The 18,018-nt window shown below is 37.6% G+C and overlaps 1 protein-coding gene across 3 annotated transcripts; it reads left to right on the forward strand.

Annotated features, from left to right (window-relative positions):
• Nucleotides 1-2,845: 2,845 nt before the first annotated feature.
• LOC132609076 (E3 ubiquitin-protein ligase At1g63170-like) lies at nucleotides 2,846-17,412 on the forward strand. 3 transcript variants are annotated; one of them, XM_060322906.1, is made up of 5 exons: nucleotides 2,846-3,120; nucleotides 4,761-5,533; nucleotides 6,352-6,477; nucleotides 6,556-6,847; nucleotides 16,542-16,693. In XM_060322906.1, the coding sequence occupies exons 2-5, from the start codon at nucleotides 4,893-4,895 to the stop codon at nucleotides 16,650-16,652; spliced, it is 1,170 nt and encodes a 389-aa protein (XP_060178889.1). In that variant the 5' UTR covers nucleotides 2,846-3,120; nucleotides 4,761-4,892; the 3' UTR covers nucleotides 16,653-16,693. The 3 variants fall into 3 exon arrangements, with proteins under 3 accessions (XP_060178889.1, XP_060178887.1, XP_060178888.1); XM_060322904.1 differs by lacking the exon at nucleotides 16,542-16,693 and adding an exon at nucleotides 16,712-17,412 and having other exon boundaries at nucleotides 2,849-3,120; XM_060322905.1 differs by lacking the exon at nucleotides 16,542-16,693 and adding an exon at nucleotides 16,721-17,412 and having other exon boundaries at nucleotides 2,855-3,120.
• The last annotated feature ends 606 nt before the right edge of the window (nucleotides 17,413-18,018 follow it).

Genomic DNA, 18,018 nt, shown 5'->3' on the forward strand with positions numbered 1-18,018 from the left:
TTAGACTGTGGGTGAGCTGAATTTGCTATGAAATTACAATTTTGACCTTCGGGGCTTAGGATTGATTTTCGGGTTGACTTTTTGGATCGGAATCATTAGTATAGGAATCTGTGTGTCTACGAATTTGTACTCTTTTGTAGAATCCATATTTGAATAGATTGGGCTCATTTGGAAGCTTAAAGGAAAAGCAAGGCCGTGGATGGACTTTTCAGGCTTCGGAATTAAGGCAAGTTGAGACTTACTAGACTCTTTATGTGAAGTGTTTGTGTAGGCTAATGCAGTTAATGGGTGTAATGGGAAATTGGAGGTCATGTACTCATGAGGTGACGAGCACTTGTGCGGGTACCAGTGCCATGATACGGGTAAAATAATGAAAATGGAATAATTGTGTAAAGTAAGGAATACCAAGATTATGGGCATTAGTTGGTAGTTGTTAAATCTACTTGATTGGCTTGGTTGTTGATGAAATGGGCTAATGATAGCCATATTTTTTGAATACTTATGTTAACTGATTCATTGTGCGTTCATCATTCCACTTTCGTCTGAATTATGAAAAAGGAATTACCTTTGGCATTGGTAATGGATTTACATGTTATAGGCATATTCATTTCATACTTCATATGATATCACTGGCATGTTTTTGATGAATCATATGAGATGGTCCACGGTGGCCTGATTGGATATGGTACTAGTTGGAGTGATGATGACATGATAGCATATCGGCTGGATACCCGATATGATCTGGAGGATCTGGAAATCTGGGTGAGATGTGGACCTTATGAGTCCCCTATGGGTCACGTGAAACCTATTGCAGGAGCGTGTCTATACTGGTGCATATTGGACACTGCATTGCATTATATTTGCATTTCATACCATACTTACTTGATTGAATTATCATTATGTGACTCTTATATGAACCATTGGAAAGAATCGAGCTTCTATGACTTAACAGAATTGTGGACTTTCTACTCTTAATTGCTTAAGTTATTATAAACTGTATAGTTGGTCGGTAACGAAGTGTGGAGGTAAGTATCGGAAGGACTAACCCTAGGCATTGCTTCAGTTTAGGATCGATCAACGATGTTGTTGAGTATACGTGTTTTCCCCGATACACTCTACAATTATTGCATCCTTTGTGTACAAGTTCTGTTTCGAGTTCGACTAGTGGACGATTTCCCACCAACCTTGAGGCATTGCTTTGGGGTTTTCAGGGTAAGCTCCTGGCTGTTCCATAGCACTGGACTCCATTTCTATCTTACTTTTCTGTCTTTATCTTCGGATGTATGTAGTATTTCAGATTTGTGTTTCGGACTTAGTAGTTGTTGTACTTATGACTTCCAGATTTTGGGGAGATGGATGACGTAGACTTCTAGATATTATGAGTTATGAGACTTGTTATTGACTTTGGGTTGCTTCTTTTAAATTCCACTTTAAGTTATGTTGAAAGGCTTTAGCACTTATTTGGGTTCGCCTACAGGTTAGGATAGGTGCCCTCATGGCACATTGGGATTTTGGATCGTAACACGTGCACCCTATAGTTTACCTACAGATAGCTGCATTTCTGAGGAAGGTGTTGTAGTAACTGCAAAATTGAATCGAGACGTGCAAGGTAAAATGTTAAATATTTATTTTCTTCACCAATTACTCGGTCCGAATTTTAATCAACTCATGATTAGATGAACTATACAGTTTCGTTAAGTAATTTTGTTGTCATCATATCGTATGTTGAATTCTTTTTAGTCGGTACAGTTCCTTTTAGAGATGTACAAGAACTAGGTCCTTAATAAAGATGTAGAACCACGTCCTTAATAGATCTCCAAAAGGAACGACAATTCGTCTTAGATTAGTATTTTTTTTCTAATTTTAATCTGATTGTTTTCTATTATTGTGCCTTAGCATCATACTAATAAGTTAATTCAGATGATTTCTACAGCCGACCATCTCGACAATCCGATTGATTCAGATAATTTCGTTGTTCTCGATAGTCCCTTTGATCCTGATGGGTCGATTTACCGCCTAGAATAGTTTATTCTATCGAAAAGAAGCCGTTATGGCTAAAACAAAGAGTAGAAAAGGCCGTGCTTGACTGGACTATCATGTTATACCTTGTAATTAAGCGGAGGCAAAAAGGGGCATGACCATGACCATGATCACGGTGTCGTTGGTAGGCATGGGACCGTTAGATAGGCTTTGCATACAAATTGTGATACCTATTGATGGCTAATAGACATTGTATATTCAACTAAATGTTTTTTTTGCGTATGTATATCTTAATGATAAATCTGATCTAACTTCTTGTTGTCCGTTGCTTTTACTCACACACAAAACTAATAGTGACAAAGTAAAAGTTGTTACATATTGAACAAACGTCAAATCTAAGTACACGTAAAATACATATACCTAAAAACTATAATTAAAATGGGAAAATATAGCGCATGGTTATCCAGATTGGAGCTCCACTAAATTTGAATTTACAACGCATAGGATCTATCAATTTTTTTTTTCATACTTAGAGCTCGAACTCAAAATGTCTGACTAAGAGAGGAGCAACATATCTACTTTACCACCTCCTTTGGCGGTTGATTTAAGATTGCTGAAACTTATAGACCATCAGCCTGTTTGGATTGACTTATAAGTTGCTTATAAGCTGTTTTCAGCTTTTTTGAGTGTTTGACTGGCCAGCTTAAAGTCATTTTGTGCTTAAAATAAGCTCAAAAAAATAATTGAGCCCATTTAACTTAGCTTATCTAAAGCAGCTTATAAGCTGTTTGCATAAGCCCATCCAAATGCGCTATATAGCTGCCAATCCATGGCTCGCTCCTTTTCTTCTATTATAGATTTGGCAAGATTTAGACATCACTTTGGTTGGGAGTCGTCTAAAACTCGGGGCTAAAAGGGACAAAAACTTATTTCCCACTCAATCATTGCAATTAAAGTTAGTCCATATATTATATCGTTTCCTAGGCCAGGAAGAGAGAAAACATGGAGTAATAGGAAAAGATAAATAAAGAGAAAAAGAAAATAATTTAGACGCAGAGCTGACAATATTTCGCCCTTCCCCAGAAGAAGAAAAAGAAGAAGAGCATTAAAATCATATTTTTGCAAAGTTGACCCTTTCTGGTAATCCTTTCGAATTTCTAATCCATTTTTATTTTTCGTTTTAGAGTTGAATTCATCATATTGTTATTTCAATTTATCTGCTACCTTATTGATTAGCTAATTCTTTTTTTTTTGTCAAAAAAATAAAATAAAAAAACAATCGGTTAGGTTCAGGATTCATTTACAGAAATGAATTTGTTTCGGGCCCTATTTTGAATCCGAATTTTGAGCGTCTCTTTTATTTATTTGTTTCGTTTAGCTGTCTATGTGGCTCATCAACACAATTATTGTATTTTCTGATATTTATTTTGGTTAGGCTTATAAAGTTTTTGGATTTTTAAAAATGAAAATATCAATATTCAATACGTTTTGTGATTCTATCAGGACTTTGCTACTCAGGTTTGCTCAAATGTTTCATATATATATATATATATATATTTTAATATGTTACAATCAACCAAAAAGAGAGGCCAAAATCAGGGCTTGATTCTTAGCTTTGCTAGTTATTAATAAGTATATGTTATAATTTGGAATTATGGCTTGATATGCCATTTCTATGAAGAAGTTACTTTAAGGGCTGTGTCATTCACCTTTCTGCATATGTAATCCTTTTGTTTAGGTTTAAGTAGCAGCGCGTTAACTTCTTTGTTTGCTACACTATTTAGTTTAATTTTATCAACATTTAGTGTGCTTCAAACAATGTCTTGTCATTAACTTTTGATAGTGTGAAGGGATCACGGTTCTGAGCCGAGGGTCTATTCGAAACAGCCTCTCTACCTTCCAAGGTAGGGGTAAGGTTTGCGTACACTCTACCCTCCCCAGAACCCACTTTGTGGGATTACACTGGGTATGTTGTTGTTGTTGTTGTAGTGTGAAGGGATCACGGGTATTACATATTGGGGTTTGGGAGTTGGATTGCTACCAAGATTGTTGTTTAAAGTTTTGTTGGTCAATGCTACGACAACAACACCACCACCAACAACTACTACTACTACCACCACGTCTTAATCCGGAGTCGTCTATATGAATCCTCATTTTTCCATCTTGTTCCATTTAAGCTCATCTAAACTTTTGTTGGTTAATAATCTACTACTCGCTCCGTCCCAATTTAAGTGTCTTAGTTTGACTGGACACGGAATTTAAGAAACAAAGAGAGACTTTTGAATCTTGTGGTCTTAAATTAAAGATGTGTGTAGTCCTTTAAATCATGTGGTCTTAAACATGGCACGTAGAATGTTGGAATTGGAAAACTTACTAAATATAGAAAGAGGCACTCTTTTTGGGATAGACCAAAAAGGAAAGTAAGACACTTAAATTGGGACGGAGGGAGTAAAATATATGGATGCAGTATCATTAAGGATTTATTTCAAGACTCGCGGGAGATAATTATCACAAAAATTCTTGTGTGGGTTTGGAGTCAGCCACATATGCCTTGATTTAAAGTGCATATATCTGAAAACATGTCAGCAGAGTTATTTAATAAAGTAGAAGATACTTGTAAATTATCTAGATTCATATGCTTCTGAATGCACCAAACGCCTTTCACTTGGCGTATTTATGCATTTGCATCTACTTTTTAATATACTGCACAAAATATATGTTTTGTATGATTAATTTTTTCTTAGTGAAGGGACTAAAAATTCTTCCATCTTTATGCCCAGGTAATATTTTCTATCTTGGAGAAGGTTATAAAGCATATTCTCGTTATGAAATCATCATTAAAATGTGGCGTCTGAGCATAACAGTGGTAGCTCAACCAGAAGCTAAATTTGTTTTAGGTTTTTTTGGGTTGAATGGATGTAATCTCTGAGGAACCAACTCGAGAGAACCCAACAGACAGATTTCCTTTGCTCATGGAACAAGCACAAAGTCACAAGAGGAAAGAATATGTTATTAATATTGAACAAAGAGGTGATCCTTCATCATCAGGCTTAACTGACAACGATTCTCCTCACTACTTGGAAACGCTCAACACTGAAGACAGACCATCAAATCACCAATCCCCTTCTTTGTCCAATGGACCAAATTCTCAAAGCTCTTCTATCACAACAAGAAGGGAGGGTTTTGGTCGTCGTTGGAGCCCTGTTAATACTCTATTGTGGATTTCGATTGAGCTCGTGTTCACCTTAGGACAAATTGTTGCAGCTGTTGTTGTTTTGTCCTTGTCTACGCATGAAAAACCCCGAACCCCATTATTTGCATGGGTTGTGGGTTATACAGCTGGTTGTACAGCAAGCCTTCCACTTCTGTACTGGCGTTATCTTTGTCGTTATCAAGTCCCTGATCAGAGGTCAGCTCAACTGCGTCAAGGTTCACCCCAGGTCAATTCCACAACAGAACCAAATTCTTACATAACTATCTCTTTAACTCGCTCAGATGAGGAGGATGGCCGTAACAGATCTACAGACATTTGGACTAGGCAAAGCAATCCAAGGTGCCTGTATGCACATTTTGATGTCCATGATGCATGCTTGGAATCCTCTATTGGTCCTCATCCTTGTCTTTTGTCCATACTATATTTTTCGATCAGCAACTTGTTTGGTTTAGCACAATAAATTAACATTGATTTGTTTTTTTGGTTATTTAATTTTACTTGTTTTCTCATCGAAGGTATCCACCCTTCAAACCCATCATCTTCCCCTTCTTCTTCTTCTTCTTTGTGTTCCATCCTTAAGTTCTGTTCACATTTTTAGAGGAGATGGCTTTTCTTCAAACTATTATAACCAAGGGCTAGTTACCGAGAAGTACAAAGCTCTTGCCACTATTTCTTCCCAGTTGACATCATGATCTTTCTTTTAGAAAATGAGCTAAATGACTGCATCTAAGTTTTCTTGGGTGTTTGATTAAGTGGTGTAGCTGAATGTCTAAAAGCTACTAATTATATCAAGTAATTTTGGAAAAGCTGTCAATTTTTTTCCTGCACAAACCTTTGTAATTGAGACATTTTAGCTGGAATTCTTTAGGTAAAACTGCTTCCTGCTTTATATTATACTTCAGAAATAGATTAGATTTCATTCAAAGTTTTGTATTAGTTGTGTTTCTTTTAACTATTAAAAAAGGTTTATATAGTTTTCTTCCCGCATGTTGAGTTATAGTGTCTTCCAATCTAAGCACAACATCTCATGAAGTTGGAGTTTATGTTTGATAACTGATGTTATGTCTCATGAATGCTCTGTAGTTTGGTCTTGCACACTTATCTCGTAAACTTTTATGGATGGCACTAATCCTAAGATAACATGTTTTTATTCCCAGGCTAGGTTCACTGTTGGATTATCTCAAGATGGCCTTGGATTGCTTCTTTGCAATCTGGTTTGTTGTTGGCAATATTTGGATCTTTGGAGGACACTCATCTGCTTCTGATGCTCCTAATTTGTACAGGTCCGGTTATTTGCTTTTGATAATTTTTACTTGCCACAATCTTACCAGCAATACTGACATTGTATTCATACTTTGCAGATTATGTATAGTTTTTCTTATCTTTAGTTGCATTGGGTATGCTATGCCTTTTATCCTCTGCGCAATGATATGCTGTTGCCTTCCTTGTATAATTTCAATCCTCGGTGTTCGTGAGGATATGTATGGAATGAGAGGGGCAACAGAAGAATCCATCAATGCTCTTCCTACACACAAGTTTAGGATCAAGAAAAATGGAAATGACAATGCTGGAGATGGAAATTCAGGAGGGGATCAAGGTGGTTATATAGCAGCAGGAACAGAGAAGGAATGTGCCATTTCAGGGGAAGATGCGGTAAGTTGGTTGTTACATTTAATCTCTTTAGTTGCCATGAATATAAGAATGCAAGTCCATCTGAAGCTAGTTTTTGTCACTTGATTTAATGTCTATATATTTGAATAAATTAAAACAAAATCGGTTCCAAGTTAAATTAGAGGCCAAATAAATAGACAGCCCTTTAAAATGGTTACCAATTTTCATTTAGACACCTCAACTGGTCCTTGTACCTATTAGACACTTCAAGACCCATCAAATGTGTCCATTAAACCCCCGTAACTAACCAGTAAAACAAATACAATGCGTGGACTTCACGCACAATATTTTGGGAAAAACAACGAATAGAAAAAACACACGTGTTTGAGCTAATTAATAAAGGATTTTAAGAGGAAAAAAAAAGAAGAAGAGAAGTCAAAGCCACCGCCTAAAGGACCACCATCGACCCCACATTGGCTTCTGCTTAGAAACCAAAATCCTCCAGATTATCACAAAAAAAAAAAAAAAAAAAAGAAAGAAAAAAAAGAAACCAAAATCTTCCTCCATCCCTCTCTCTTCCCCCACCACTCCTAACTCTGTTACCTTCTACATTTTCTCTTCAACCACCGCCACCACAACCTCTGTCATATGCACCATCGGCCCCACCAATGACCACCTCATTTCTGGCACTTATCTTAGTAACAGCTTAGCTGATACTTCTCCCATAGACGCGTGGGGTCACCTTTAATTTGAACAAGTAATAATCTTTAGTGTCTAAAATCAAATAAGAAATATTTAGAGATACAGAAATATCTTGCAAGAGAGAGAATCAGTGGCTGGAACTCGCGGAAGAATCACTGCCTGATCTGACTACCCCAGGATTTGGATGGATAGGCTCGGCTGAAGGTGGCGATGCTCACTGAGAAAAAAACTGGTTGGGAAAATGCTCGAAAGAGGTCTCACGCGCCGGCGTGTGTGGTGCGTGATGTCGGAGATCTGATACTTCTGTTGGTGCGTGGAGGAGCATTGGTTGCTTTCCGGCAATGGGTTTTCTGGGTTTGGGTAGGCACAACATAGATAAGCCTACCAGTGGTGCTGGTTTGTTTATAGGACTAATGGAGGGTGGCGAACTTGCTTCGGACAGAGACTTTTCCGGAGAAAACATTAAGAGGGAGAAGAACTCAACCTGTGGAACCCCAATGCTGCAGAGGGAGGAAACTCACGTACAATGAAAATTTCAAGAAGAAGAAAAGTCTTCTTTGGATTTCTTGATGTTTTTACGTCCAATGAGAATGGTTACTCATACAATGAGTTCTAAGACTAAATGACGAAAGAAAATTAATTACACAATCAATTACAATATTCTAGAATCAATAATCTACTCCTATTAAACTAGGAAATTTCTAAGATCAACACTAAAGATGTGATTTGAATTGGTTGAGAGGAACACTCGGCTCCTCGGCCTTTACCATGCTCTAACTCCGTCAAATATCTCCAATCTGTATAAATTATTATTTAAAATGGTCAAATACACCATCGGACTCATCTATTAAAATTTGGTCAAGGTCAAGGTCAAAGTCAAGGTCAAGTTAACCCTCTGTCAACGTGGTCAAATCAACACATCTAATACATGGATTATACATAGCAGTCTAAAACCAATTTTATACTTAGATTCGTAATTAGATTCCTTAAAGTGCCTTAGAGTCCCAAATTTCCAATTTTTGGATTTTAGGGCTAAGATCATGAATATCTATGACTGCAGGTGTGTTCGGTATGGATCAAAATGTGTTTTTGAAAAATAAGTGAATTTCTACTTATTTTCTCATGTTCGGTTGGGTAGTGGAGAATAAGTGAATTTCTCACTTATTTTCTCATATTCGGTCTCATGTTCAGTTGGTTGTTAGAAAACATTTTTCGGAAAATACCACCAACCCCACCACCCTATACCACACCAACCCTCATACCCACCTTACACCCACCCCACCCCCACCACCCACCCAGCCCAAGCACCACCCTCCATCTCCCACCCCCAACCAAATCCAACCCCCACCCAACCACCAACCACTTCACCACCACCCACCCCTACCACACACCACCGCTTTATCCAACCCTCCCACCTACGCTCTTCCAAATTTTCAATTTCATATATTTTATTTAACTTTTATAAAAAATGGGAAATTTTTTCTTATCCACCCTACAACCACCCACCCCCAGCCCACCCCCCAACTACAACCCACCACCCACCCCACTCCAAATTTAACCACGACTTTCCATTTTTATAAATTTTATTAACGTAAAATTAAATATGAAATAGAAAATTCGGGAGGGGGTAAGGGGTGGTTGTAGAAAATCAAAAAAGAATTTTTTTCCAAAGCTACTTAAAAAAAAAAAAAATCTTTTCAAAACTTTTTTTTTAAAATATTACTTTTTTTGGAAGGGGTGGTGGGTGGGGGAGGTGCGTGGGGTTGTGGTAGTTGTTGGGGTTTTGTGGTTGGGGGGTGGTAGGGTGGTTGGTGAAATGCCAATTGTTGATTTGTTTTCCCTACTTTGATTGGGGAAGTCATTTTCCCCATTTTTAAGGAACTAGTTTTCTTTAAGAAAATGTTTTTCAAAATTTTTGACCAAATGAGCATGAGAAAACTGGAAAACATTTTCCGGAAAGCGTTTTCCTTCATACCGAACACACCCTGAATCTCAACTTTAAAGTCTATTTCTTGCTGAGATTCATATATAGAACCCCAAGATGTGTTAAAAGATCTTACCTTGGTAGTTTCGGGGGTTGAAATCTGTCTCCAATGTTATTTACCAGTTTCAAAAATAAAAATAAAAATCTGTCTCCAATGTATTGGTTTTTAATGAGATTGGATATCAATTGCTCCGTATTACTACTGTAATGTCTCAAACACTGGTCTCTCCTCCCCCAAAGCTAAACGTGAATATCCTGGTGCTGATTCCGTTGCTGCTGCTTGCTTTTTAGATTAGTTGTTGCCAATTTCTTCTCCATTTGGACGTTTAAGGCAGCCTATAATCCATCATCCTTTGAAATTTCATTCCACCAAGTATCCACCATAAAGTAATATAAATATATTGGGCATTAAAGTTGGTTCGAGTGGGTGGAACGCAGTCGGGATTTAATGAGAAGAGTAAAGGTGAGCATTAAAGTCCGGAGGTGGTAATATTAGTATTTATTGAAGTATCAAAAGTAAAGGGGAAAGCAATAAAGAGGTGGACCATGAAGGACCACTTCTCTGAATTTTATTGCGCTCTTAAATACAACGAAAGCGGTAAATACATCAGTTTCATAGCCATACAAGGACAAAGCAAAGCAGTAATTATTACTCCAGAAAAAACATTTAATGGAGCTTGGGGGAACATTGCTCATAAAATAGCGAAATTCATCTACGAGCCAGAGAAGAAACAGGAGGCACAAGAAAACCCTAAAAACTTCTCGAATCTTCATACTTAGAAGCTTTCAACAGAAGCAGATGGTTGACGGAGGCAACAACACAGGCTCAGATACTGACAACAGAGGAATGCATCAAGATCATTGGAGAAACCAAAAGCTCTGACATAGACTTGTTGAACAGATGCATTGTCGGAAAATTCCAAAACTATTCTCAGGAGATTCCATCACTGAATGATGTGAGGAGATGGGCTTGCAATAATTGGAAAACAGCCATGGGAGTCAACGTCTACGCTATGAACGATGGTCAGTTCTTGTTCGAGCTACCCACCAAAGTAGCTACAGAACATGTTCTGAATGGTCAATGGATGTGGAAGAGAATGAAGCTGAACTTCGAACGGTGGAAACCGATGACGGGATGCTGGCCAAAAGAGATACGAAGGGACTGTGTGTGGATCAGAATACTTGGTCTACCTATGAACATGTGGTCACCGGAGATGTTCAAGCTCATCGGAGATAAGTGCGGAGGGTTTATCGAGACGGAAGAGGAGACTTCTCTCAAAAATCACCTACACTGGGCTCGGATTAAATTGATGGGGGATGGGAAGAAAGTGCAAAAGGAGATCGAGATATCCAGTGCTAGACTTGTATTCATGATTTCGATGTGGTGTGAGGCGCAAGTGACACTGAGATCTGAAAAAGAGAGGAGAGAGAGAAGTCCTTTAATCCATTGGATAATAAAGGACATGAGGAGACAGTGAAATCTGAAAGAAGGTGAGAGAGGAGAAGTCCTTTAATCCATTGGATAATAAAGGACATGAGGCTGTTTTAGTGAAAGAATTGGAGAAATTTAAGGAGGGGCACGTGGGCACCTCAGCAGATGGGGAAAATTCAATTTTTTTGAAAACATGGCACAAATGAAAGAGGGAAAGGGCCACTTCAAGTCACTGGGGGCCAAATTAAAAGAATTGGAGTAGTGGGCCGTAGTACCCAAGACCCAATAGCAGCAGAACAGGCTTTTAAGTTAAACTTTGAGGCCTAAATTGATGACATGGTGAAACTACATAAATGACAAACATTTGGGCTTTAATCAAGCCACATAGCAAATGTTTCAATATTTACATTTTATAGCAACAACCCAGCTACCAACGGTTGTATACGTTTTTTTCACTGTATTCATTTTTTACTTTCGCTGTATTCATGAATACAACAATTTTTTTTCCTGTTTTTTCACTGTATTCATGAAAATGACTATCTGTATTCATAAATTGGCTTGTTGTATTCATAAATACAGCGAGTAAAAAAATGAATACATAAAAATACATATACACCAAAAATTAACAAACACCATATTTTTCGGTATGTATAAACAAATACAGGCGTATACAACATAGATACACCAAAAACTATTAACAAAAACAGGCGAAAAACACTGTATACAACATATGTACACCAAAAAAAAATAACGAATACACTTAAATATTGAATACAAGAAATAAAATTGATTGTATTCATTTGTATACAGGCGTAAATTCACTCTAGTCATTTGTATACAAAAACATCTTCGAAAAACACAAAAAATATTGTATACAGTGTATGTATACACAAATCTGAAAAAAAAACTTCCAAAAAATATGCATATAGTGTATGTATACACAGATCTGGAAAAAAACTTTCGGTCAAAAATTCCGATCAGATCTGTGTACACCTTCTTCTCCTTCACCTTCTTTTCTCCGTCATCATCACCGTCACCTTCAGATCTGAAAAATTCCGATCAGATCTGAGAAATTCGACGAGTTTCTGGGCATTGGCGAGGGTTAAATTGGAGATTTCATCACCGAGGGTAACGACTTTCTCCGGGGATTCGACGGGAGCGAGAAGGCGGACGAAGGTGGCGCGGCGGTGGAGTTTGGGAGTGCGGAGAGGGATGTCTAGAGCTTTAGCGGGAAAAGGAATTGAGGTGCAGGTAGCAGTTGAGGGAAGATGTGGGAAGGAGAACGGAGGGTAATGGTGGATAAGGTGCATGTAGCAGTTGAGGAAACAAGTGAAAATGGGATAGGAGGATTGAAAGTTGTGTATTTTACTTTATTAGTTACTAAATGATATTAATATACAAATGTTTGCTATGGGAAGTAATTAAGTTAAACTATAGCTACTAAATGTCATTACCACTAGAAGTTTGTCAAGCCATGTAGTTTTCCCCATATTGAAATACAAGCCAACAAAGCTCAGTCCAATACAAAAAACAGAGCAGGCCAAGGCACACATAAAGAAGGGGGAAGGGAGAACAGAATGGGACAGGGACTGCAGATTACTGAGACATCTGCAAGAGAGATAATGGCGTATGATAATTCAACGGAGACGGGAATTATACAAGTTCAGCAACAGGAGGACAATTCCAATATCATTCCAGAAGATGTAGTACCACTGAGAGTCCAAATACCAGGTGAAGACAAGATTCAAAATTTGACTACACCTGAATGGATTCAACAATTTATCACTGTTGTTAGGTCAGAATTTGGGGTGGACTTTAAAGGGTGTGAAAGGAAGGCAAATATTTTATTCTTGAAAATTGACAGTAACAAGCAAGAAAACAAGGGAAACAAGGGGGAACGATCAACAGTCAAGAAGAAGGGGATGAATGAGCTGAAGGGTTTAGAACTGGATAGCAATTTCATGAGTAATGGTACCAGGAGCGGGGAGTTGGAGGGGAGGAGGGGTGGGGGGTGGGGGATTTTTGGCCATAAAAGATCAATGAATTTAAATATAGTATCATGGAATGTGAGAGGATTGAATAATGCTAGAAAAAGGAGTCGGATTAGGAACACATTACATACTTGGAAAGCTGATGTGGTGTGTTTTCAGGAAACAAAGGTGGAGGGGGACATTACAAACATTGTTCAAGAAGTTTGGGGGAATAGATGGGTTGATTATGTGCAGTTAGAAGCAAGTGGGACTAGAGGAGGTATAGTGATAATGTGGGACAAAAGGGTTTGGGAGGGGGAATTAAGCAGTGTTGGTGCTTACTCTGTATCTTGTATTTTTCTGGGAGGGATCGGGAGTTTAAATGGCATCTTATAGGGGTATATGCTTCAAATGTTAGAATAGAAAGGGAGGAGACTTGGTGGGAGATTGGTGCAGCAAGAGGACTCTGATTAGGCCTTTGGGTCCTATGTGGAGATTTCAATACAGTTAGACACCCATCAGAAAAGAAAAATTGTAACAGGATAAGCAAAGCAATGACAGATTTCTCAGAGTTCATTGAGGATATGGAGCTGGTAGACCTGGAGCTAGCAGGGGGTAAATACACTTGGAAAAAAGGAGACAGACACAACATAGCTGCAAGATTGCACAGAATCCTGTTCTCTGAAGAATGGTACACCAATTTCAGAAAGATCAAGCAGTCTATTCTTCATAGAGTAACATCTGAACATTCACCTCTGATCTTACAATATGGAGACTGGGAAGCTTCAAAATCAAATTTCAAGTTTGAAAATTGGTGGTTGCAGACAGAAGGATTTAATGAAAGAGTGGAAAGCTGGTGGGGTTCTTTCAACTATGGGGGCAAGCCTGATTTCATTCTGGTGACAAAATTGAAAGCATTAAAAGGGAAGTTGGAAGGAATGGAGCAAGACTGCTCAAGGAAATTTGGGATTACAGAAACAAAATGTGTTGAGGCAATTAGCTGAGCTTGAGGAAGGTGAGATAGCCTCAAGTATAGCACTTACTATGGAGTTTGAGTACTCTACCTGGGTTGCCTCTCATCTGAGGCAAGATAACATAATCTATTGATATAACTCCGTGATTCGAAGGTCAGGCATAGATGACTCCATGACTCATAGGCCAGGTATAATCAACTCCATGACCCGTAGGTCAGGTGTGCGCATCTCCGTGACCCGTCGGTCAGGCAACAACTCCATGACCCGTAGGTCAGGCGTATACATATAATGATAACTCGAAGGCAACATAATAGTCTATAAACAACATATACACTAGTTATACCTTCTATCATTCTGTCATCTTACATAACTTGACTATTCTTATACCCTCCTTAACTTAAGAGAGTTATCGCAATAGCATTATAATCTTCATGAATAGCACATCTTGGTGCGAATAGTCAAAGGGGGCTCAATAGTAGAAATCATGCCAATGAAAAGAAGGAATAGCCTTATCATACCTTTCGGTAGCCTTAGCCACTTAACGTTTATCCTTCTAAGCTCGTAAATCTATACGTAAACCATCCATATTATCGTTAGGCTTGTATCATACACGTGTCTCAAGCATCCAAATGAAATCTTTTTAGAATCTGCCGAAATTCGGGCAGCATCTCCCCTGTTTATATGCCTAGCCCAAAATTATAATCCAACAACCAACAAAAATAATAACAATACCAACATCAACCACAATATTATCAACACTAATAGGTTCCATAAAACATCCCACACGATGTTTTCCAAATTTCTCAACTAACTGCCGAAATTCGGGCAGCATCTCCCCTGTTTATATGCCTAACCCAAAATTATAATCCAGCAACCAACAAAAAAATAACAATACCAACATCAACCACAATATTATCAACACCAATAGGTTCTATAAAACATCCCACACGATGTTTTTCAAATTTCTCAACTAACCATAACCATATCCACAATACCATAATCAAGGAATTATATTTACTTTAATCTCAAATTAGTGCAAAATCTCCTCTCAAGTTCACCTCATGGCCATCAACTTCAATTCAACACTTTATGATTTTTCTCCTATGATTCTTTCCTCTCTAAAAATTGCTAAACCTTTACTTCATCTCAATCATGTAAATAATAGGAAGAACATACCTTATAGTAGAAGAACTTCACTTTATTCACCCCTTTTCAAGACCAAGTTCATCACCACTTTGAAGAGAAACAAGAACAATTACCTTCCATGGATTATCCTTGGGGTTTTGATGTTGGTATTCTCTCTTAATAATATGAAAAGGTTATGGAAGATTATGGAGGATTATGGAATATTATGGAAGATTATGGAAATTTATGGAGAGTTATGAAAATTTATGGAGAGTTATGGAACCCTCAAGAGCTCTCTAGAACTATTTAGAAGTGCGGTGAATGAAAAGATGATGAAAAATGATGGGTTAGAGGGATATTTATAGGTGGCTTGGGTCGGGTACTGTAGCAACCCGGGTACTGTAGCAGTCCGTTTCTGTTCTGTCGGCCTAACTTGTAACGTCCATAATTCTCTACTCCGATGTCCTATCGACGAGCGGTTTGTTGTGTTGGAAACTAGACTTGACGAACTTCATTTTAGGCTTTTGTTTCACTTCAAAACACTTCACATGCTAAGAAATATTCTTCCCTCAAGTTGAACCAAAATTTTCACACAAAATTTCATCCATCCTTTCTCCAAAGTCGTACCACTCCATTTCTTTCACTCATTTCCTTATAAAACTTTCTCAAATACCTTATATACATCGGTATACCTTATATACATCATTCACTCATTAAATATACTTAATAATGCTTGCTCCTTACATTCCAAAGTGGTTTTGCTTAACCATACCTCAATGTACTTATGTTTCAAATTTGATAAGTGCTTCTTCTAAGATACGGGGTGTAACAAACTGTTACCATCTCAAAAAAGTTTTTAAAAAAATGAAGCTATCAAGAATGCAAATGAGAATAAATTATCTGATTTTGAAGCTTAACAAGGCATGGAAAGGCAGGAAGAAAATTATAATGTAAATATCAAAAATTGAAATTGCTGTGCCCTTTGCTAATCGGGGATAACACTCCGGAAATGAAGAGGTTTATACAGCTATTTGCAAAAAGTTTCTACAGATTGCAGATAGCTTGGCACCTCAGCAATACTTAGTGAAATAGTATTGATGTACAATATTATTTCTGAATTTTGTTTTCCTTTTGACCTGGTGTTTGCTTATCTGAGTTTGTGGAAAGTGTTGCCGGCATATATTTTACACCAAATGAGATAACTTCCTTTACTTAAACATCTTTTGCTACTTATCCTTATCACCAAACATCAATTTCTATGCCCTAACGGCCTAACCCCCCCTTCTCAGTATCATATTTTGCTGACTTAATGTCCCCCTGAAAATTATTTTTGAAATGGTCTTCTTTGAAATATTTTGACCATACCAGACAGGGCTAGGTATCTGACAAATCTGGGAATTAATGTTTTATCATATGTATGATAAACCTGTGCATTACACAAGATCGATACCTTCCAGTAGTTGTCACCTGGCAAAACTAACATGTTGCATATACATCTGGTAATTAACAAAAAATATTTGAGCATTTCTTTTTGTAAAATCTTGCATAGGTACATTATGTGGTAATCGAGGAGAAACCACACCACCCAAGAATATGCTCCTCACAAGGAGTCTGTAGTGGCTATGGCCTGTATTTTTTTTCTTTTTTTATTTTCCTATAATAATTAGCAATAGTTGCAATTTTTTTCATGATCATTTTAGACATTAATAATGCTTTTAGAGAATGCAGATCTGTTGTATTTGCCTCTCAAATTACGAGGACAATGATGAACTGAGAGAATTGCCTTGCTCACATTACTTCCATACCCAGTGTGTGGATAAATGGCTAAAGATTAATGCATGTTGCCCTCTCTGCAAATTTGAAATTGGTGCCGAGAATGAAAATCCGCCTTCTGTATCAGTAACCCGGCAATAAGGCTTAAATCATTCAAGAATGCAAAACTTATGGTGCTAGCAGTAAAACAAATGCAGTTGCCTTGTTGCATGTGCTGAACAAAGGAGAATATTTCACAGCTTAATTGTTACTTCTCTTGTTGTTTGGGCAATGATATCCTTCTTGAACATTTCTAACTGAAAGAAAAGGTTTTGGTTTCCATTTGTTCAAAATCCTGTACCAAGAGTGAGTGCTGTACAAATATTTGCCGGATTCTCAGAGTTGAGCTCATTACAGCCCAGAAATTCGACAACTCCTCGTGGCACTTTTGATAACCATTTCCTTTGTAAGGTGTTCGTTGTTGTAGGATATCAATCTTGGCTGTTTCCACAACTCTCCTCTTTTTTCATCCAGATCTACAGTCAGTCGGTCAGCTCTGGAATCATAAGTATGTGGCAGACCTGTACCATTGTGTAAACTTAGATTTTGGTTAAGCTTTTATTGATGGATTTGTGTCTATATGGAAAAAAAGATATTTTAAGTTTTCACTTTTCAGGTTTTAGTTTGTATCTTCCATAATTGGTAATTAAGAATTTAAACAAGTCAAAATAGAACAGACGATTGAATCAGATTCCGAGTTTGACAACCAGGTAAAGAGTCTTCATTCCAGCATGTAACAGGAAAGAGAAGCATATAATCCTTTGCTCACTGGATAAGCACTTTAAACAAGAAACCAAACTAAATAATTCCCTATAAAGTAGTCTTCCATTACCATTACAGATATCTGCAAGAAGATGAAAGCAACTAGTGCCGGTGCTGCAGCAGGAGTTGTCTTGGTATCTGAACCTGTTGAAGTAGGAGAACGCTCCACATGAAGTTAAAGCTTGATTCTGCATCTCCTACTTTGAATATTTTGGAATACGGTGAATCTGCTTGAAGCTTCAATATTGCTGCAAATGAAAGTTACGACATCTTTTTCTTTTAGAAAAAGGTAAAAAATGCCTTTGGACCATCTCAAAAGGTCTAAATATATTCTTCATTTTTGAGAGAAAGATCCCTCTGCCCACCTTTTTTGGCCCACTTTTACCCTTAAATCTAATAGACTTCTTTTTTTTTTAATAATTTTTTTAATATTTTGTAATTTTTTTCTAAAA

The sequence above is a fragment of the Lycium barbarum genome, chromosome 9, assembly GCF_019175385.1.
Source record: "Lycium barbarum isolate Lr01 chromosome 9, ASM1917538v2, whole genome shotgun sequence".
NCBI lineage: Eukaryota > Viridiplantae > Streptophyta > Magnoliopsida > Solanales > Solanaceae > Lycium > Lycium barbarum.

Bases quoted from the DNA above. Each gene is read 5' to 3' on its own strand.
- LOC132609076 (XM_060322904.1), top strand. From the start codon at position 4,893: ATGGATGTAATCTCTGAGGAACCAACTCGAGAGAACCCAACAGACAGA. The intron at 5,534-6,351 runs GTGCCTGTATGC...TTTTATTCCCAG, and splicing joins ACTAGGCAAAGCAATCCAAG to GCTAGGTTCACTGTTGGATT. The intron at 6,478-6,555 runs GTCCGGTTATTT...CATACTTTGCAG, and splicing joins GATGCTCCTAATTTGTACAG to ATTATGTATAGTTTTTCTTA.